The sequence below is a fragment of the Macaca thibetana genome, chromosome 7 (genome assembly GCF_024542745.1).
Source record: "Macaca thibetana thibetana isolate TM-01 chromosome 7, ASM2454274v1, whole genome shotgun sequence".
Lineage (NCBI taxonomy): Eukaryota > Metazoa > Chordata > Mammalia > Primates > Cercopithecidae > Macaca > Macaca thibetana.
In genome coordinates, this window is record NC_065584.1 from 2,683,285 (window position 1) to 2,705,556 (window position 22,272).

The window sequence follows — 22,272 nt, forward strand, 5'->3', positions numbered from 1 at the left end:
TATCCTCCCCAACACTTGTTTTGTTTTCAAATAATAGCTATCCTGATGGGTGTGAGGTGGTATCTCATTGTGGTTTTGATTTGCATTTCCCTCATAATCAGTGACGTTGAGCATCTTTTCATGTGCGTGCTGTTTTTACATATTCTTTGGACAAATGTTTACTCAAGTCCTTTGCCCATTTTTGAATTTTTTAAATTGTTCCGTGTTAGGAGTTCTCTATGTACAGATGGTCCCTGACTTACAACGGTTCAACTTACAATTTTTCAACTTTATGATGTTACAAAAGTGATACACATTCAGTATGTTCCTTAACAATATTTCCAACTTGTGATGGGTTTATCTGGATGTAACCCATTGTAAGCTGAGGAGCATCTGTAGAGACCATTTTAATTTTTTCTTTGAGACAGTCTCGTTCTGTCACCCAGGCAGGAGTGCAATGGCGTGATCTAGGCTCACTGCAACCTCTGCCTCCTAGGTTCAAGCGATTCTCCTGCCTCAGCCTCCTGAGTCGCTGGGATTACAGGCGCCCACCACCACGCCCAGCTAATTTTTTTTTTTATATATTTTTAGTAGAGACAGGGTTTTCCATGTTGGTCAGGCTGGTCTCAAACTCCTGACCTCAGGTGAGCTGCCAGCATCAGCCTCCCAAAGTGTTGGGATTACAGGCATGAGCCATCATGCCTGGCCTTTTTTTAAATTGACACAGTCTTGCTCTGTTGCCCAGGCTAGAGTGCAATGGCGAGATCTCGGCTCACTGCAACCTCCGCCTCCTGGGTTCAAGTGATTCTCCTGCCTCAGCCTCCTCAGTAGCTGGGATTATAGGTGTGCGCCACCACGCCTGGTTAATTTTTGTATTTTTAGTAGAGATGGGGTTTTTGCCATATTGGCCAGGCTGGTCTTGAACTCCTGACCTTAGGTGATTTGCCTGCCTCAGTCTCCCAAAGTGTTGGGATTACAGGTGTGAGTCACTGCAGCTGACCTAGGCAATTGTCTTTTAAATAGACTATATATATACATATTTAAAGACAGGGTCTTGCCATGTTGCCCAGGCTGGCCTTGAACCCCTATCAAGTGATTCTCCCAGCTTAATCTCCTGAGTAACTGGGACTACAGGCACTTTTAAAAATCAGAAAAAACCCTGCCTTTTGTGTCCTCCCACACAGTGACCATTTCAGGTGCTTGTCATATCTTTGTGTATATGCACTTTCCATCTGGTGTCATTTTCCTTCTGCCAGAAAAGCTTCTTTTGATAATTTTTGTAATTCTTTCAGCTTTGTATGTCTGAAAAGTCTTTATTTCACCTTCACTTTTGAAAGATATTTTCACTGGGTATAGAATTCCAGGTTGACATTCTTTTCTTACAAAACTAAATTTGGATAACTGTTTATTCAAGCCAGGCACGGTGGCTCATGCCTGTAATCTCAGCACTTTGGGAGGCTGAGGCAGGCAGATCACCTGAGGTCGGGAGTTTGAGACCAGCCTGACCAACATAGAGAAACCCCGTCTCCACTAAAAATACAAAATTAGCTAGGTGTGGTGGCGCACGCCTGAAATCCCAGCTATTCGGGAGGCTGAGGCAGAAGAATTGCTTGAACCCGGGAGGTGGAAGTTGTGGTGAGGCAAGATCGCGCCACCGCACTCCAGCCTGGGCAACAAGAGGGAAACTCTGTCTCAATAAGTAAGTAAGTAAATAAATAAATAAATAAATAAGTTTACTCAAGTTATTTGCCCAACCCACAGGTGTTGTTCACTGTCTGCTTGCAGTTTCTAGTGAGAAGTCTCGCTGCCATTCTTTGTTCCTGTAAACACAAAGTGCCTTTTTTCTCTGGCTGCTTTTAAGATTTTTATTTTTCACTGGTTTGGAGGAATTTCATGATGTGCTTCATGTAATTTTCTCCATGTTTCTATTGGGGTTTATTGAGCTTCCTGGATCTGTGGCTTTATGTTTCCACCAAATTAGAAAATTTTACAGTCATTATTTTAATTATATTTATCTAGAGATGGAGTTTCGCTCTTATTGACCAGGCTGGAGTGCAGTGGCGCGATCTCAGCTCACTGCAACCTCTGCCTCCCAGGTTCAAGTGATTCTCCTGTCTTAGCCTCCCAAGTAGCTGGGATTATAGGCAACTGCCACCACACCTGGATAATTTTTGTATTTTTAGTAGAGACGGCATTTCACCATGTTGGCCAGGCTGGTCTCCAACTCCTGACCTCAGGTGATCCGCCAGCATCAGCCTCCCACAGTGCTAAGATTACACGCCCAGCCTACCGTTATTTTTTCCAAAAGTTGTCTCCACCCTGCTATGCCCCTCGTCCAGGGTCTCCAGTTACAGGCACAGTGGGCTGCCTGAACTTGTCCCACAACTCAGAGGGGCTCTGCCATTTTCCCCATGTTTTTTCTGTTCCCTTTTGGATCGTTCTTACTGCTATGGCTTCAAGTCCACTAATCTTTTGTTCTGCAATGTCTATTTTGGTTTTAATCTCATCAGTGTATTTTCCATCTCAGACGTTGTATTTTTGTCTCTGGAAATTGTTTGGGCCATTTTTATGTCTTTCATTCCTTTTCTTAACATGCTCCTGTTTTCCTCTATCCTTCTTAATAATGGCCATTCTGATGTCCTTGTCTACTTAGTAGACAGAATTATTCTACCACCCAGTGTCATTTCTGGGTCTGTTTCTACAGACTAACTTTTCTTCTCATTGTGTGGTGTAGTTCCTGCTTCTTTGCAGGTTTGTTTTTTTTTTCTTTTTTTTGAGACGGAGTCTCGCTCTGTTGCCCAGGCTAGAGTGCAGTGGTGAGATCTTGGCTTACTGTAACCTCCACCTCCTGGGTTCAAGTGATCCTCCTGCCTCAGCCTCCCGAGTAGCTGGGATTATAGGCACATGCCACCATGCCTGGCTTATTTTTGTATTTTTAGAGATGGGGTTTTGCCATGTTGGCCAGGCTGTTCTCAAACTCCTAGCCTCAAGTGATCCACCCGCCTCAGCCTCCCACAGTGCTTGGATTACAGGCATGAGTTATTGACACCCGGCCTCTTGTTTGTTCTAAAAAAAACCAAAATGTTTCCCCCTTACTTTTGAGTTTTGTTGTGGATTCTATTAAAGTACTTGCAACCGTTTGGTCTTTTTGAGGCTTGACTTAAAGTTGTTAGGAAGGCACAGAGCAGTCTCTAGTCTAGGGCTAATCTAGCCTGAATATGGCATCAATATCCTTTTGAGTCCTCTACCCTGTTCTCCATGAATGATGTTTCTCCACACTTAGTGCTGGGAATGTGACTTGCTTCCTGCTTTCTTCCAATGGCTCTTTCCCCAGCCTCAGGCAGTTTCCCAACACACAGGAGCCATCAGTCCTCAGCAGGAGCCTTGTGGGGAACAACACTGAGGCAATTTCTACTCCAGTGTTCCAGCTGCCCTGGGCTCCTGGCATTTGTTCCCTCTCTCAGGCACTGCTATCCTGCACTGGCTGCTGTCTGCTGTCTACAGATCTGTATCTGTATCTACATCTGGTCGTCTATGGGCCAGTTTTATTGCTCCACCACAGCTGGAAGACCAAGATATATTTATAAACATATATGCCAGGTACTGCTCTAGGCAAAGTCCCATCCCTCATGGAAGCGACACCTCAGTTAGTAGAGAGAATAAGTACATTTGCATATTTGCTTAAATATGCATTACATCCAGTAGTAAAGTTAGGTAGGGTGGGACGGAGAGTGATGGAGGGGTTGTCCTACACATTAGGGCACTGGGATGCTTCTCTGAGCTGAATCCGGGGGAGCCCTATGGCGGTCCAGAGGAAGAGCTCCCCAGGCAGAGGGAGTGAAGGGGGTGCAGGAGAAACATGCTGAGCATTCTCAGAACAGCAGGAAGGCCGGGCTGGGGCAGAGCAAGCCTTGGGACGGGGGAGAAGGGGTGAAGCCAGAGGCTGTGGGGCCACAGGCTTTTACTTTTAAAGACATGTTTAGCCACTGGAGTGTTGGGACAGGGGAGTGACAGATCTGGCTGCTGTATAAGGACAGACTGCCACGTGCAGGGCAGAAGCAGGGAGCCTGGAGGGCGCTATGTAGTGACCCCACAGGGGAGGGAGGCAGGCTGGCTGGAGCAGTGTGGTCCTGTGGGGCAGGGATGCAGTCAGAGGATATGAAGGGAAAAGCCGACAGGCCTGAGGGGGCAGCGACAGGAGTAACAGAAATGAGGGCTTGGGTGGCAGTCTGTTGTGGACACCTGGAAGGAGTCAGCACATGGCTGACTGTGGCCACTTGCTGCTGGGCTCGCGGCAGACGGTCAAGGCCGTCGTCCTCAGTGCAGGAAGCCCCCAGCCAGTCCTCTGCAATCCCCTTCTAAGTTGCCCCCTGGAATTTTACCATGCTGACCACCTCTCTGAGGGTCCCCTCTACCCGTGACATGGGAGTGGTATATCCTTGGCCCCAGGGCAGCAAATCCCACTCTGGGCCTGGCTCCAACCCACCACCTGGGCACCACTGACTTTTCTCTAAGAATCAGCATCATCTGCTCCTCCAACAGCTTCCCAGGAACAGCGAAGGCTCTTCTTAACTATCCCCGGCACACGCTCCCACCCACCCTTTGCCCCAACCAACCTTTACTCTAGTCCAGAGCTTCTCCGAGGGGCTGTGGCTCCACTGCTCATTCATCCCTGGAGGGGCTGGGACCCGCCTCAGTGGACCTGTGTGGGGACCAGCACTCAAGCCCTCTTCTGTCCTCCAGGGCACCCCGCCTCCTCTCCTGTCAACTCCTCTTCCTTCAAGGCCCCACACAAGCTACACTGACTGCAGGGGGAGCACTGCTACGGCCATCTCCCTGCTAGAGCAAAGCTCCCAGAGGGCAGGGGCCTATCAATCACACAGGGTCTGACCACACAGGCACCAAAAAAGTAAACTAGACACCAAGATGTGATGGATCAGGTGTGAATGACAGTGGCATCTGGGGATGGTGTGCGAGTATCACCTCTCTCCACGAGGGTCTAGTACACTGGTTGTGTACCCTGGAGCCAGACCTGGGTCCTTTCTCCCCATTACCAGCTGGGCAAGCTGGGGAGGAGCGTGCTCTGGGCTGAGATTTCCCATCTGTAGCAGGAGGCGAGTGAGGGGCCTCACACAATGCACAGTGGGGTCTCTCGGAGCTGGTGGGTAGACAACAGGTGCAGCAGGCCCCGCCCACTGACTGTTTCTTTGGCCATCCCAGGTGGAGGGTCACAAACTCCACCCTCAGAAGTGCTGACAGACAAGAGTCCTCTTGTGCAAATATAAAGAGGTTTATTCATTCTGTCATTAGGATACAAAATGGAACATGTAAAAGGCCTTCCCACTGACCCCACAGTTCAGTGTGAACACCGAGCGCTCGTCCAGGGAAGGCTGCCATGCACGGTGTGGCTCTCCGTGAAGGCAGCCGGCTTGAGCCAGCCTCAGGTCTCGAACATGGCGCAGCTGGTGCACAGCACTTTCTCGTACATGTCACTGCAGCTGCGACAGCGTCAGGGAGGGGAGAGAAAAGCTGCTGTCAGGGGCTGAATTGTGTCCACCAGTCCCCACCATTCAAACGTCAAAGTCCTAACCCAGAACACTTCAGGACATGACCTTATCTGGAGACAGGATGACTGCCGGCAGAATCAGTCTAGATGATGGCACTGATGTAGGGGCCCTAAGGCAACACGACCAGCATCCTAAAAAGACTACCACGTGAAGAGAAGGACACAGAGAAGGAAGACATGAAGCTACAGGGAGCGGGCAGCCGTCTACAGGGAACACCAAAGATAACAGTAGACGCCAGGAGAGGTCAGGACAGGTTTCCCATCACAGCCCCAGAAGGAACCAGCCCTACCAGCACCTTCCTCTCAGACTTCCGGTCTCCAAAGCCGTGTGGCAGTACCTCCCTGCTGTCTAAGCCACCTGGTCTGCAAACTCAGGTACAGCAGCCCTAGCTGATTCCCACTGCCAACCAATTTACATGGAGCCCAACCTGGGTTTCCAGTAGGATAGAAGCTCTCCAAAGAAACCTCCAGATGACCTGCCAGAATTCACCGAACCACAGTGGTCTACACTGAAGCACATCAAACAGTGCTTTCTTCTGATGTATCAAGACTAAGGGTAGGGCCGGGCATGGTGGCTCACGCCTGTAACCTCAGCACCTTGGGAGGCCGAGGCCGGAGGATCACCTGAGGTCAGGAGTTTGAGACCAGCCTGGCCAACATGGTGAAACCCCATCTCTACTAAGAATACAAAAATTAGCCGGGCGTGCTGGTGCACACCTGTAATCCTAGCTACTTGGGAGGCTGAGACAGGAAAATTGCTTGAACACAGGAGGCAGAGGTTGCAGTGAATCAAGATCACGCCACTGCACTCCAGCCTAGATGACAGAGCGAGACTCTGTCTCAGAAAAAAAAAAAAGCTCTAAGGGTAAAGGTGAGAGAAACCAGCAAAACACAGGGAGAAAGTGATGAAGAGAGACGTTGCGAGGAAACAAGACCGGCAATGGCTATCCCAAACACGATAGGACCATGGAGTCAACAAGGCAGCCAGAACTGCTTGCCACCCGGTGTTGCAGAGTTTGCCAATAGTACTGTGGGTGAGCCGGGAAGACAGCCCCTTCCCTGCCACCAGCAGCCAGCTGAAGAGCCCTGCAGAGGATGGGCAGGATGCCCTGCAGATGATTCCTAACCTGGATGGGGTGCGTTACCCCACTCCTGCCCATGTTGAAGCCATGGGAGCCGACCACAGGCACGCGGCGCTTCTCCCTGGTGCTGCCCACCCTCTGCCCAGGGCTCGCCATCTCCAATGAGTCAGGCCTCGCCCTCTCCAATGAGTCAGGCCTCTGCCCTGACTGAAGAAAGGCTCGAGACAAAGGACTCGAGATGTAACATGTGGTTTCTATTTTAGATGGACAATTTCAGACACTGTTTGGACTAAGCTTGCTTTGGGTCTACAGAGCCAGTTCCACATGTGTCCGGATGAAGTCATCTTTCTCAAGGGGCAGGGCAAACAGGCTCCACACTGTCCACTCCCACCCATCAGCTCAGTGGCCCCTGTGGTGAGAACGCCCCTCCCCACCTTAGGAGTAAGGACAGGATCCAGCCAGCTGCAGCAAACCCACCCACAAATGGGAGACTATGCAAACATTCCACTTCCTGCCTGAGAGGGTCTACAACCAAACAGCACGCATGACTGTGGCGAAGCTGCAGTGTGCACCTGTGTCACCAACCAGGGGCTTCTCAGACAGTGAGGAGGACCGGGAGGGGGGTGCTCAAAGGCCAGAGGAGGAGGAGGTGGGGGCGCTCAAAGACCAGAACAGGAAGCGGCTGAAGACAGGGACCGGAGCTGGATACACAGCAGGTCATCTGTGAGGTTCAGCTTTCCCTTAGAGAGGATTACTACCACTAAAGTTGGGCCAAGCATCTATTGCCACCATGTCCCGTTAGGCAATGCCAGATGGCACTGCATCAGGTGCCACACATGTGGGAGCTCTGAGCCCTTCCCAACATGGGTGACCCATCCGTCCCCCGTCACAGCTTGCTGGGGTTACGGGACCTCAGCAGCTCCAGGGACTGAAGTACTTACTCCACGAGGCCACACAGGGTACAGGCCACAGAGCCACAGCCCCAGCAGGTGCGCACACACCGCCCGCACAGGGCTCGCTCACACTGGCTGCAGACGGCCTTCCCATCTACGGCTCGCACACATGAGGAGCAGGCGATGGACACTATCCCAGATGGGTCTGTGAGGAAGAAACGCCATGCTGTCAGCCTGCAAGGAGACGGGAGTTTCCGGGACTGCTGGGCTACCTGCCTCCATGCACACCTGAGGGCAGAGGGCTCCGACCTGCTTACCCCATCCTCACCCACACTGGGTCCTTCTGACAACCCAGAAGCCTGGCACAGTGCACAGGACCCCATTTCACTAGCGAGATCCAACGTGAGACATGCCTGCAGGTGACTCCAAGTTCAGTGCTCCTTCCCTCACCAGGTCCCTCTGCTACCTGCTGGAAGGATCACTCTTCCCCTGCTGCTTGTCGAACTCCATGTGTCCCATCTGGGTCTCAAAGTGTGGCCCACTGCCTTACTGGTTAACCAAGAGGTGCCTGAGCTCCTCCCAGACACACCAACCAGCCTTGAGGTAGGGTCGGGGACTGCATTTCTAACCAGCAACACAGGTGATGCTCTGAGACCCACACTCCACACTGCACAGGGATGGGAGCGGCGTGTTTCCAGCCATGTGGGACCATTCCAGGGGGCTGCACGCGGAAAGCAGATGGGATACCCAGGGAGTCTCTGCTGCTTTTCTGGCCCAGTAGTTAGAAACTGTTTAATCACTTCCAGTCTTGAATGTGAGACCTCCTGATAACAGGAGCCTTCTGAGCCAGAAGGCCAAGCTCTAGGTCAGACTCCTGCTTCCCCAGGGAGGAAAAGCCTGAGCTTGCAAATGAAGAAAAGTGCCTGTGCCACCACCTGCTCTCAGTGCCACAGCCACGAAGGGCTGCTGGTGCCACTCACCAGCTTCGGAGGCCTGCCCAAGGCTCCTGATCAGGCGGCCGTCTGGTCCAATCAGCATCTGCCCACGTGCAGCCCTCGGCGCCCCTGTAGGGCCAGGCTTTGGGGACTCTGGCAGGTGAACGACGGCACAGCCTTCATCCCACACATGGTCCAGGTAGGCCTGGGCCCCGAGGAAGAGGAGTCGCTTGGTCTTCTCTGGGGGAAGACAAATCATTCTCACATCCTTCACTGTGTACCAACGAAGCCCCTGCATGGCCACTTAGTCTTTCCAGCCTCACATGAACCCCATCGTCCTCCTGTGTGCCCTCTGTCACCCAGTGACCCCAGCCTGTGTTGTGCCCTGGCGAGCTGGGTCCTGCTCTGCCTCTGAGAATGCTCGTGCCTCCCTTCCTTACCTGGCTTAGTTGTCATCTCCTCCAGGAAGGCTCAGGCCCTGCAGCCCCACCTGTGCCTGATGCAAGGGTTCCCTCTCCTATCACTCTGCTCACTTTCGGCAACTCACGGCCGGCCTTGCCTCACTGAGCTTGTTCCCCTTTCTCCCTTTTCTGCTTCCCCAGCACTCCTCACCTGGAAAGCAGGCTCTGTGGAATGCACAGAGGGAGCTCTGCACTGTGGAGCACTAATTCACAAAGCTTGTCACTGCCAAGGAAGCAGCCAGAAGCTTGGAGCTGGGCCTGCAGCCTCTGGCCAGCGCACACCCCCTTCGCCTGCTACAGAGTTGCTGGCAAGACAAGCATCCCAGAACCTTCCAGATCTCGTTCTAGAATACCCACCCATCCCTGGGAGCAGTGATTTTCCATCAGGCCACAGTTCAGTCACTGGGGGAGGTTCCAAAAATCAGATGCCCAGGACCAGACCCAGAAATGCTTTGTTTTTGCTTTTTTTTTTTCCCACCTCATTATAACACAGTAAAGGCAGAGATCCCAGAAACTCTATGTGGCTTTACATGAAATGGGCAGCAATAATAGTGGGTAACTCAAATGGAGTAGCTGATGCCAGCCCACAACACCCTGCACCTCTTCCTCCTGGCCCCCCATACCTTCCCCCATCTAGAATGGGAAAGGAATGGGACAGACATGTGGTGAGGCTAATCCTTGTCCTTAAGGCCTTGTGGACAATTCGAGGTTAAGAGATCAGGGTGACAGCTGTGGCCTGGAATTTGGAAACTGTCACACAGTTCAAAGTAGGTGTCCTGCATTTACCTACTTTGTAAAGAGTAAAGAGCCAGACTGAGCCAGGCCCCGTTTCCATCTTCCTTTCTTGCCTGCACAGTGTTTGAATTTTTCAACTGTCCTGAGAGGGCAGGCGCCTGCAGTCCAGCCACAGTTCCCATGGCATCATTCCTCTTAACTCCGCATGGCCCGGGATAGCACTCGCTTGCACAGCCCTAGCACACTGGAGACACGGCACACAGGAACCTCGGGAGGAAGCGTCTTTCCTTCATCCCCAAGGCACAAGCGGCACCAGACAAATCACACCCCCCGGGTCATCCTCTAACGGCTCTACAGGTGCAGACCTTGTGCCCCAACCACTAGGCAAGGTAAGCTCCACTTTGTACCTGCCCCAGGGTATTAATCATCCCAGTCAGAGTGATGATCAATAAGACCAACACGCCTGAAATCCAAGGGAGAAAGCCAGAGAAGGCCTGGGAGCTCACTGCCCTCACATCCCACCCAGAACTGGACATTCCAGCCACACGGAGTCCTACTTCGCTCTCCTGCTGCCTGGCTTCTGCCTCGGCCTCTTCCGTCCCTGCCTCTGCCTGGCTAACTCGCACTGTCCCCACAGGATTCGGCTGAGACTCTGTTCTTCCGAGAAGCCTTCCATGCCGTCCCTGCAGGTGCGACTGCACAAACCTGTGCCTGCCCGGATCACCTGTGGCGATTCCTTCTCCTGCTGGTCTCCCCAACTAGGTTGGGGAGCTCCCGGGAGACGGGACACATCTGTCTTGCCCGCCTTTGGTCTCCCAGGACAGCCGCAGTGCCTGGCAGGGGCGGCGCGCTCCATGAATACCTCTTGGGTCAGGAGGGGCACTCTTCAGGTTAACTCCATGCAGGACGCCCCGCTCCCCGACCTCTCCCAGGGCATCCTGCACGGGACAGTCCTGAAGCAGCACCAGGCAGCTGCCGCTCACTGAGGGGCGGCGACTAACTGGGATCGTGGAAGAGGGCACGGGGCCTAAGGGCAGCGACCCTCTTCTTTCAGGTTGTTGGACAAGGTGGGTGAACGCTGGGGTCCTCACATCCCCCTCACTGACTCCAGCCCTGGGCGTGGCCAGCTTGTGTAACCGCGGCCAGAAAGCAGGGCCCTCGAGCCCCCCGCTCAGGCCTCAGAGGAGACACTGAGGCCCGGCCCGTTCCAGGCCCCGACGCAGTGGACCCTCGGCAGCCCTTCCGGCACTCACCGAAGACCTCCTGCGAGTAGCGCTCGGCACACACGCCGCGGCTCACCTCCCTCTGGCCCACGCGGACCTTGAGCTGTAGCGGGGCCGCGTCCGCGAAAGGGCAGCCCCGCTTGGGCATTGCCTCGGGGCCGGGAGCTACGCAGCTCCCCGGCCGCCAGCCCCTTACCAACGACGCAGTGACGTCACAGCCGCGCGCCCATCCGCGGGCGTGAGCGGGTTTGAGGCAGAGGAAGCGACGCGGCGCGTGATAGGCTGCGGGTGAAGTGGGGGGCGGGGCTCCTGCGCAGAGCGGCGCGGGATAGGCGGAGGACGAGATCGGGGGTGGGACTCATACGCCGGTGTACTGGATTCGACCGCGCGGGAAAGGCCAGGGGCCAGGTTGAGGATCAGGGTGGGCGGGTCTGTGGGAGGGATTTGTGCGCACGCGGCTCAGGATAGGCGGGAGGACAGTCTAGGGGCGGGGTTCGTATGCAGTGCGAAGCGAGGTAGGCTGGGAACCAGGTCAGGGGCGGCATTTTCGGCTGCGCGGGAAGAGCCAGCGGGTGAAGCCGAGGGTCAGGACGGTGCAGCAAGGGCGGTGCGTTTAAGGGGCGGAGCTTGTGCATCGGGGGCGGGCCTCGTTTGAGGATCGGCGTGGGAAACGCCAGGGCGACGTCGGGGCGGGTCTAGTTTGAGGAACGGCGCGGGATTGGCCAGGGGACGGCCGGGTCGGTGGCGGGATTCCTGTCAGCTTTTGTTTGATACCTAAACAGTAGACACTGGTTATAGTTCCTCATTTACTTCTCCGAAGTTAAGGGGCAGTCCGCTTTTTCCTAGCTCTTTTTTCCTTTTAGAGACAGGGTCTCGCTCTGTCACCCAGACTGGAGTGCTGTGGTAGTCTCGGCTCACTGCAGCCTCCGCCTTCCGGGCTCAGGCGATCCTCCCTCCTCTGCCTCCCGGGTAGCTGGGACCGCAGGCGCGCGCCTCCGCGCTCCGCTTTTTGGTTGTGGGTAGGAACGGGGTTTCGCTCTGTTGCCTCGGCTGGTCTAGCTCCTCGCTGTGGCGGTCCCCGCCTTCCGGAAGTAAAGGCGTGTGGGGGCTGCGCTCCGAGGGCCGCGTGCGGCTGCCGAGCGCCCCCGGGCGGGGGTGTGTGGAAAATGTTCTTGCACAGCGGGGTCGTCTGACTTGGGGTCCCCAGGCCGCGCGGTGCACCCGCGTCGTCCCTTCTCCGGGGTTCTGCTCACCAGAGGCGGCTCTCCCCTGCCCGGCGGGTGCAGAACCGACGCGTCCTGTGGCGTGGGCTTCACCTTGGACTATGTTCTCCTCGCGGCTCGGTCGGTGCCGCCTCCCGTGTGAGGAGCTGACGCCTGGAACCCTGCAAACCCATCCCGCGTGACACCCGCGTCGCAGCTGCCCGCACCCCCTCGGAGGCAGCGCACTCCTCCCTGGCCACGGGTGGCCGAAGCCCCACCAGCCTCCAGGTCAGATGTCCTTTCTCCTTCTCCTGCCGCGGGGTTGCCCGCGGTGGGGGGCGGGATCCAGCATTCTCGGCTCTTCCTTGCCACTTCCGCCGGCATAATGGAGAATTCCTTCTGCTTTAGGGAAATGACTTGAAAGTTGCTCAGTTGGAGTCACGTGTGACTAAACACACATTTGGTTTATCCCAGAAATAGATGAAATTCTGAGAGAGGAGGATTCTTTTCAATCTCATAGATCGTGGGGATTTCTTTTTTTTTTTTTTTTTTTTTTTTTGAGCCGGAGTCTCGCTCTGTCACCCAGGCTGGAGTGCAGTGGCCGGATCTCAGCTCACTGCAAGCTCCGCCTCCCGGGTTCACGCCATTCTCCTGCCTCAGCCTCCCGAGTAGCTGGGACTACAGGCGCCCGCCACCTCGCCCGGCTAGTTTTTTGTATTTTTTAGTAGAGACGGGGTTTCACCGTGTTAACCAGGATGGTCTCGATCTCCTGACCTCGTGATCCGCCCATCTCGGCCTCCCAAAGCTGGGATTACAGGCTTGAGCCACCGCGCCCGGCCGATCGTGGGGATTTCTAAAGATTTCCCTGTGTTCAGACTTCAAACTACCCTAGGGTCGCATCACCATCGTGGACAGATACAGAACCTCGGGCAGGCTGTGGAGCGGGGCTGTCCCCCGGGCCGTATGCCGGTTCCTCAGAGGCTGCTGGGCAGGACTCTGCTGCTTCAACAAACTTGCCTGGCTAACACCACCCGCTCGCCCTTGAATGCCTTCCTGGGCGAAGCCATGAACCCTCCAGGGTTAAGCCCCAATTTTGGGGCTCACCTGCCCTGCGTCAGATGGATACTTAACTTGTAAAGAAACTGGTAGCTGTCCAAAGTGCTAGGAAAAAGGAAAATTCATTAAACAAAATCATTGTCATAATTTTCCTCTAATCGGTCTTGAGGTTTCTTTTGGAGAGTGGCTGTAAACTTTGGCCCTGCCCTGACGGGGCTCTGGGGCCGGTGGGCGTGGGGTTAGTGTGCCCTCGTGGGATGCCTCCTGACCCTGGCTGATGGCCTCAGGCCTGCGTATCCAGCCGTGCTGGCATTCCTCTCACCAGCAGCTTGCTTCTAGGCCTTGGCAGGCAGCCTGTGGCTTTTGTCTGAGCCGTGATCAGTTCATTGCTATCATGATGGCCTCTCTGGGAGATCCCTGACCAGGAGAGTGAGGTTTGGGTGCGAGGGTCAGGTGAGAGCTGGAGGAGGCAGCGCAGCAGAACACATGAAACCGCAGAGCGGGTGTGTGACTCACGGGGCTGGAGGGAGGAGGCAGCGTTCCTCACAGGCCAGCCGGAAGGGGGAGCCTTGGGGAACAGGCAGGCCAAGCCAGAGGATGGGGAGCAAGCCAGTGGCCTGTGCACCAAATCTGTATTGGGGTCCAGGGTGTTACCCAAGCGCATTTCCTGTGGGGTGTGGTTTCGAGCCGGCAGGCGTCAGCTTCATGGTATCTTGCTGTGACTGGATGGTGGTCACTGTGGCATGTCTGCACAGTCCGTGAGGGGTGTGGGGGTCAGGGGCCGAGTCCAGTAGGTTGTATCCAGGTGTCCTATAGGGAGCTGGTCACCAGCAAGCTGGTGTATAAAGCAGAGATCTGGGTGGACCACCCTGGGGAACTGGGAGGAGGTGAGGAGCTAGAAACTGTGTCAAGAATGACTGAGCTAGGCCGGGCGCGGTGGCTTAAGCCTGTAATCCCAGCACTTTGGGAGGTTGAGATGGGCGGATCACGAGGTCAGGAGATCGAGACCATCCTGGCTAACACGGTGAAACCCCGTCTCTACTAAAAAAATATAAAAAACTAGCCAGGCGAGGTGGCGGGCGCCTATAGTCCCAGCTACTCAGGAGGCTGAGGCAGGAAAATGGCGTAAACCCGGGAGGCGGAACTTGCAGTGAGCTGAGATCCGGCCACTGCACTCCAGCCTGGGTGACAGAGCGAGACTCCGACTCAAAAAAAAAAAAAAAAAGAATGACTGAGCCCTGCTTCTGTACCACAAAGTCCAACTTTTCTTCCTAATGGATGCCATTCTGAATAAATCTTATCATAAAACGATAATAATTCACTACAATTATCACTAATTTGTCTTTTACCCATGTATTCAACAGAGACCACTCTGACCCCATCTACACTGGGGCTGTGTTATTGATACAAAGTGGAGAGAGCCCCTTACCATAAGCACTCAGACCCTCCAAACATCTGCTACTGAAAAGAAGGGAGTGGAGACCCGAATGATTGGCCTGGCTGTCTGCACTAACCCACCGCTCAGTCGCCAGAGCCTCTTGGCTCTGCTCCACGTGGAAGTGAGTGAGTTGGTGCTGGGGGAGAAGTATTTCCCCTCTGCGTTGGTGTCTTTTTACCCTGTGAAACACCTGCCCTGATTCCATCCCGAGAGGGAGGAAAACGATGACAATTAGTGTTCTGGTGGAAGATTTAGCACCTACTACAAAACAGAGGTTTGAAAACCTATTTTGCAGCTCTCAAATTTCTTTTTTTTTTTTTTTTTTTTTTTTTTTTGAGACGGAGTCTGGCTGTGTTGCCCAGGCTGGAGTGCAGTGGCCGGATCTCAGCTCACTGCAAGCCCCGCCTCCCGGGTTCACGCCATTCTCCTGCCTCAGCCTCCCGAGTAGCTGGGAGTACAGGCGCCCGCCGCCTCGCCCGGCTAATTTTTTTTGTATTTTAGTAGAGACAGGGTTTCACCGTGTTAGCCAGGATGGTCTGGATCTCCTGAACTCGTGATCCGCCCGTCCCGGCCTCCCAAAGTGCTGGGATTACAGGCTTGAGCCACCGCGCCCGGCCGCAGCTCTCAAATTTCTATTTAAATGACTTGACTTTGACGGCCCAGTGCAGATACCAGGGCCCAGTGGAGAAAGCCCTCAGCCCCCTCTCCCCAGGAGCTTACCCCTGCCTCGAGGCTCCCTTTTTGTCTCTCTTGCTATGTTATGAAAGGAGAGCATCTGGGAACACTCAAAGGCTGACTTCTGCCTGTGTGTCCCACCCTATCCCAAGGTGGCTGTGCTGCTGAGAGACTCAGGCCTGAGGAAGCAAGTGCCTGTGGCCTGGGGCAGGGCCATGCAGTTGCATGGCTTTCCTGTCGCTCAGGTCACTGAGGGCTGTTCTTGGCACTGTCTAGAAAAGTTGCTTGAATCCCTGGAGTCACAGTAATCTCATAACCCAGCCTATGCCCCCGGGCCCCTGCCGTGTGAGTAGAGCCTGCTGAACTTCCTGTGCTAGTGAGACCGGCTGACAGCCACAGTGCTCAAAAGTCAGGGTCTAACCCTACCAGCCTGGCCTTTCTGTAGGATTCCCTGTCTTTGAAAGGATACTGGAACGGCAGTTGTTTTTCTAAACTTACTCCGAATTCTGAGCCACCGCACCTGGCCTAAATATGTTTTTTAAAACTAAACACACTGGTGCGGTGGCTCCCGCCTGTAATCCCAGCACTTTGGGAGGCTGAGGCGGGCGGATCATGAGGTCAGGCGTTCGAGACCAGCCTGGCTAACATGGTGAAACCCCGTCCCTATTAAAAATACAAAAATTAGCTGGGCGTGGTGGCGGGCGCCTATAATCCCAGCTACTCGGGAGGCTGAGGGAGGATAATCGTTTGAACCTGGGAGGCAGAGGTTGTGGTGAGCTGAGATTGCGCCACTGCACTCCAGCCTGGGCGACAGAGCAAGACTGCATCTCAAAACAAAACAAAACAAATAAACAAAAAAACCATATTTAATTCACTTGGTCTCTTATATGGGCTTGTTCTATTTAATTTTCTGAGTAAACACAAGGCTTGGCTTTGTGACCCAAAAAACATGGGCAGCTCTTAGGAAGCTGCATCGTCCAGACTCCTGTCACAGTGAATTGTTGTCTTTCAGTGTTTAAAAGCAATAAAGACAAAGTCAAATCAAACATGTAATGACTGCTCCCATTCAGTGGCCATTGGAGATGTTTATTATGACACTGCTTCAGCTGGACACGCAACCATGTGACACTAATGTGTCATAGAAGGTCTCTGCTTTGAGCACTTTGGCTCATTTTAAATAGCAGAATTTTTAAAAATATACACAAGGCTGGCTTTCCAATGTTTAAAATCATTGTAGAAACCAACAGGTTGAACAGAAATAGAAAAATACAGAAAACGGCTTTCCTGCTTTGGTGTTGGTTGTGGCTGCCGAGGAACGTGATTGCTGCTGTTTTGCTGCCAGGTCTGTTGGGATCAGCTCAGTCTGCGACTAAAACAGCTGGATCATCGACTCTCTTGACTTGCCAACACCAACCCATTTGACTGAAAAAGCAGAAAAGACTGTTATGATATACACTGGAGGCAGAAAATTCAGAAAAAGTTTTCTTTAGCCTCGTATCTTTCTCTGTAGTTCATCTGGTAAAAAGGGCTATTTCTCTCCAAATGGAGACAGTTCTAATTTTTAAGTTATAAAGGTAGTGCAAGCTGGGCGCAGTGGCTCACGCCTGTAATCCCAGCACTTTGGGAGGCTGAGGCGGGTGGATCATGAGGTCAGGAGATCGAGACCAGCCTGGCTAATATGGTGAAACTCCGTCTCTACTAAAAAAAAAAAAAAAAAATTAGCTGGGCATGTGACGGGCACCTGTAGTCCCAGCTACTCGAGAGACAGGCATGAGAATCACTTGAACCTGGGAAGCGGAGGTTGCAGTGAGCCAAGACCGTGCCACTGCACTCCAGCCTGGGTGATAGAGCCAGACTCCGTCTCAAAAAGAAAAAAAAAAAAATCTATCTATCTATCTATAATTAAAAAAAAATAAAAATAAATAAAAAAAAAGAAGGTTGCGCATGTTGGGGGACTGATCCTCCCGCAGCAGAAAACAGGAGTCTCTTCCCTTCTCCCTTGGAAATGGCAACCTTAGTTACTTAGTGACTCTCCCTGCAGGCCCTTTCTCTGTAGGTGCAAACACCCCTGGGCTATGAGAGTAAACATACGACACAATCATATGGCTGGCATGTGACCCATCTGTTGTTCTGGATGCGGAGAGGCAGGGGCTCCTGGCAAGGTCACACCCACACACTGGCCGCAGGAGCCGCGCTGCCCCAGCTCTGAGTCCTCCTCCCCTCCTGCCATCCAATATATTCACTTGGTGACCACACTTGGTTTCCTTATTGCTCACCAAGCCCTGCGCTGGGATGTGGGCCCCTTGGGGCATCCAGGGTGCAGGGAGGGTGGCTGGGGATGCAGGGCACCCACCTGCGACTCCCACGTGATTCTCCACAAAGCGAATGTAGTTCTGGGCCTGCGGGGGCAGGTCCTCCCACCTCCTGGCGCCTGTGGTGTCTGCTTTCCAGCCAGGCAGCGTTTCATATTCGACTTCGACCTTCTGAAGCATCTCCTGGTTAGCTGGGGGAAGCACACAGGAGATGAGTGGGGCCCACAGACCTCTCTCCTATCACCAAGGAAGCAAATATTTGGTGACACGGCCACCCCCATCCAGGGCCTCCTTGTTCAGGGACTCAGCAATGAGGAAGGCAGCAAGTGGGCACGTGGCCCAGTTTGATTTTCTCAGTGTTGGGTGGTGAGCAGGGGACAGCAGTGGGGCTCAGACACTGACTACATGCCTTCCAGACCAGAGGGACATGACACATATGTGCTACCCACTCTGCTAGAACCTCCACTGTGACATCAGCTGAGGCACTCCAAGCCTTGGCTTGGAAATTCTGAGACTCTAGAATCCTGAAGCACTAAGGGATCCTGAAGCATCTATGTCCTCCCACCCCAAGAACATCAGCTCCCAGAGGGCAGGGACCTCCACTCTGTGCAGGACTCTGTGGCTCATGGTAGAAGACGACCACCCTTACAGATGGAAGATGCTGGAACACAGGTTCTCGCTGCAAATGTGTTTGAGCCTTGGAGCCAGGCAGTGTTTGCATGTCCTCCTGGGACCCTGGACCACCATGAGGAGACCTTGCAGGCCTCAGCAGTGCATCCTCTCAAAGGTCAAGGGTCAGGAGGGTCAGGGACACTGCCTGCAAGGACACACACGGCTCCTGTGGCCAGGTGGCCCTCTGTGGTCTACACAGATCTGCTGAATGGAGACCAGCCAGGGGCAGCTCACCCAGGGCCGCTGGGGAGGAAGCCATTGTGGGGGTCAGAACATGACCCTGGACTGAGGTTGAGGGGGCACGTCCAGAGGCACACGAAACTGTGAAACCCAGGAAAATGGCATCTCCTTCATGCTTTCCAGAAGAAGGGGTACACAGAAGCAGGGATCCCAGTTAGGTCTTTAAAATCTCACCACAAAGCATATTTTCTCAGATGAAATAGTCATCCTGTACATCTGCATAGAGCTTTAGGTTTTCCAGAACCGACTGCATCCACTAACTCCTGTGTGCCTCCCGTGGCTCCCTGCAGGTGGACCTTTTCCCCAAGGCAGCTGAAGGACCCCCAGGGTCCCAGGCGCGTAGTCTGTCCCCCTTGCCATTCCCATAGCACTGGAAGGCGCCTGCAGCCACCCCTGCCCGGCCAGGCCTCCCGGGGAACATTGTGGGGAGAAACCCATGAGAGGCGAAAGCCATGATGGAGGCTGGTCCTTGGAGACAAGCTGCTTGCCCTGTGTCCTGTGAATGTGGGAACTCTCCCCTCTCTGAGAAGTCACAGGTCCCATCTATTCCAATACCCATGAAACGGCCCAACGGGCAGAACGGCTGCCCCACTTCACATACCTGGGAAATAGGGAATCCTCTTTCCGTTCAGCTTGTACGAGATGCCGACTTTAATCTCACCCAGTACGTCCAGGATGTCCAGCTTCGTCAGGGCCAGCCTGTGGAAAGCCAAGGGGCCAGGCAAACCCACGAAGTGGTCAGCAATGCTGAGGTTTCTTCCATTTGCTTTTCACCTCTCACTTCTGTTATTTATAGCAGGGGTCCCCAGTCCCTGGGCCTTGGAGTACTGCGGACCAGTACTTGGTGGTGGCCTGTTAGGAACTGGGCTGCAGAGCAGATGAGTGGCAGGCAAGCTAGCACCACAGCCTGAGCCCTAGCACACGGTGAGGCTGGCGCCATGAACCCTGCGTTGCACATAAGGAAAGTGAGGGTCAGGGACCCCAGATGCCACACCGTCAGCTACTAGGTTCCTCTGCTTCCTGTTGCCGGGTTGGCTCTACCCACCCAGGAGGGGTCTGGTTAATTCTCGAGGAATTTTGGCTGATGCTGTCAACCCTGGTGGAAGATGTGTGACTCACAGCCTTGGCCTGTCTGACTGAGCTGGAGAGGAAGCCGTGAGCCCAGCCATCACGCAAAGCCTCTTTCTGATCCCTGGGAGACAGCCTGAACAGCCGGGGAGACAGCCTGAACAGCTGGGCAGCCTGGGCCAGTCTGTGAGGAGCAGAGGGGCCGGCAGAGTGGACGCCTCGACAGGCTGGCACCAGTGCTTCTGTCCTCCTAGCAGGATGACGGTGCATCCTTTCGTCCTGGGGACTTCCGGTCTCCACATGAAGCATTTTAACCTTTTACAAGTGCCGGAACGCCCTCATCCTTCACGGCATCAGCCCTGGGGTGGGAGTTTGTGCTCCCAGGGCGGCTGCAACACACCCTGCACAGGCCTCCATACCGCTAACCCCTGGGCCGTGCTTTGTGGAAGGGTCGAGATCAGTGGGAAACCTTGTCCAAGGAGACTTGGTGGCCCTCAGCCCCTGCGTTAAGTGCTGCTTGCCTCTGCACGTGTCGGGAGTCAGGGACAGTCCCAGTGGGGATGGCAGCAGCATGGGTTGCTTACGCAGTGAATCCATTGACCATGTGAGCATATCTCAGAATCATCAAGTCGAGCCAGCCACAGCGCCTCTTCCTGCCTGTGGTCACGCCCCACTCGTGGCCGCGGGTCTGCAGCAGGTCTCCAATCTCCTACATGAGAACAGGGCAGATGTCACGTGGACTGTGGTGGGGGCCTTGTGCGGTCTGGCCTGCTGCTCCCCCCACCTCTCCCTCCCCACACGCAGATCTCAGAATCCCTGAGGCTGCCCCCCCTCCGCTGACAGTCCTTACATCCGGCTCCCCTACATCCCCATGTCCATGGTAAGCCTGTCCGGCAGCTGAGGCTCACAACGGGCAGGGCCTGGCGCACAGTGCCGTGTGAGCCGGTGAGCACTCTTCCTGAACACACCAGACCACTAGGATTTGTGAGCTGGGGAAGGCACCGGCAGCCTTGCCGTCTTCCCCTCCTGCCTTGGGCAGTTGGTGGAGGTGGGCCTGGCCCTGCAGCTTGGCTTTGGGGGTCAGGGGTGTGTGTATCTCCTGACACCTATCCCTGCACCCTCTCAAGCCTCTCTGGAGAGCGTCCGCCCCTCCCTGTGTTGGCTCTCCCAGCACCTGCCCTTCTTCCTGCTCAGGTACAAGGGCCATGCCCTTGCCCTACCAAGGGTCACAGGTTGAGGCTGAGAGAGGAAGGCTGGGGCCTCCTGAGGATTCTGGGGCCACAGCAGCTTCCAGAAACCTTCCTGAGGCTGGAGAGCTGGGTGGGGTTGTGGGGGCTGGCTTTCAGCCCCAAGTCTAGCTTGGTTGTGACAGAGGACCGCCCCCAACCTGGGGACAAGGCCGAGGGAAGGTGCTTAGTGTCCTCCCTGAGCCAAGGTGAGTCCACCAGCTACCCCAAATGAGGGTGTCCTGAGGAGCTGCAAGGCGCCCCCACTTGCCTGTGGGCCTCACACTCCGAGGGGAGTGAGGTCATGTGTACATGTGTCCATGTGCACACCCTGTGTGAGCTCATGTGCTGCGGCTGTGGGAATAGGCCCACCCCAGTGCCTCTTACTAAGCCCCACCCTGGCCTGCACAGCAGGAAGGGCCCTGGTGGGAGATGGGGAAATGGTACAGGCAGGGTCCCCACAGCCCCCACCCTGGCACTGCTCACTCCACCCCTGGCACCGCTGCCGGGCCTCCCTGACCTCCCATGGGGTCCTGAGGGCCTGGGGACTCACGTTGATCTGTTCGGTGGGGAAGGCCCCGATGCCCACGCGTGTGGTATAGGCCTTCACCACACCATACACGTCACCTATGTTCTGCGGGGGAATGCCCAGGCCCGTGCACACGCCGCCCACGGTGCAGTTGGATGAAGTCACAAAGGGGTAGGTCCCTGCAAGACAGAGCAGGTTAGGGGGCTACCTGTCATCCCCTGTAGATTACTCTACCCAGCCCAAGAGGCCTTCTCAGTAAAGGGCAGCGGGCAGTTCAGACCATGGGGGGTCCCCTCCGTGGGGGTCACTAGCCTGGCCTGTCCTGGGGGAGTGGCTGAATGGGTGCTGTGTGCTGGGCTATATGGCTCACATAAGAGTCTGGGGTGAGGGGAGGGAGGAAGTTGCCCACAGCATGGCCTGAGGTGGCCAGGCCGCCTTGGGGGTGAGGGTAAGCTGGTGGGCCTGTGGGGGTGAGGACAGGATATGGCTGTACAGACCGTCAGAAGGGCTGGCTCTGACCCACCTTGCCAGGCTCCCTGGCCCCACCCCTGACCTTGTCACCTTGTCACCCTGTTCTTTCATCTCTAGCCCAGCCCTTTCTCCTCCCCTCCCTTGCTGACAATAGGAACACTAAGGACATGAGGATCATTTCCATGGGCATGGATGGCACTGTGGCCTTGGAAAGCGGGTCTTCCCCTCCCTCCCCCATCTGTTCCCACAGCTCTCCGCAGCTGGGTCTTCCCTGGCAGGCACGAAAGGTCGCTGGCACGCACATCCTCCCGGACATACCGAAGTCAATGTCGAGGAGGGCGGCGTTGGCACCCTCCACCAGGATCTTCTTGGGGGGGCCGTGGAGTGCCTCATACATAAAGTAAACACCATCTCGGACCATGGGTCTGATCCGCTCAGCAAAGCCCTGCAAGGAAGGACCAAGCAGCAGCGTGAGCCTGTGACCTGGGGCAGAGGAGTCCTGCGTCCCC

The 22,272-nt window shown here is 54.9% G+C and overlaps 2 protein-coding genes across 3 annotated transcripts in view; both read right to left on the reverse strand.

The window, feature by feature from the left end:
• Positions 1-5,253: 5,253 nt before the first annotated feature.
• SIVA1 (SIVA1 apoptosis inducing factor) overlaps positions 5,254-22,272 on the reverse strand; it is a 692,134-nt gene continuing 675,115 nt past the window's right edge. Inside the window, exons 2-5 of one of the 2 annotated variants that reach the window (XM_050798448.1) lie at positions 10,905-11,102; positions 8,501-8,695; positions 7,569-7,725; positions 5,254-5,477 (exon numbers count right to left, since the gene is read on the reverse strand). In XM_050798448.1, the coding sequence (XP_050654405.1) occupies positions 5,420-5,477; positions 7,569-7,725; positions 8,501-8,695; positions 10,905-11,022 (528 nt within the window). In that variant the 5' untranslated portion in view covers positions 11,023-11,102 and the 3' untranslated portion in view covers positions 5,254-5,419. The remainder of the gene's footprint in view (positions 5,478-7,568; positions 7,726-8,500; positions 8,696-10,904; positions 11,103-22,272) is intronic. The other variant, XM_050798449.1, reaches the window with a different exon arrangement.
• The window catches only part of ADSS1 (adenylosuccinate synthase 1), a 251,931-nt gene continuing 245,969 nt past the window's right edge, over positions 16,311-22,272 (reverse strand). Inside the window, exons 9-14 of the mRNA XM_050798419.1 lie at positions 22,082-22,208; positions 21,317-21,471; positions 20,122-20,246; positions 19,071-19,168; positions 17,599-17,748; positions 16,311-16,667 (exon numbers count right to left, since the gene is read on the reverse strand). Coding sequence (XP_050654376.1) covers positions 16,615-16,667; positions 17,599-17,748; positions 19,071-19,168; positions 20,122-20,246; positions 21,317-21,471; positions 22,082-22,208 — 708 coding nt within the window. The 3' untranslated portion in view covers positions 16,311-16,614. The remainder of the gene's footprint in view (positions 16,668-17,598; positions 17,749-19,070; positions 19,169-20,121; positions 20,247-21,316; positions 21,472-22,081; positions 22,209-22,272) is intronic.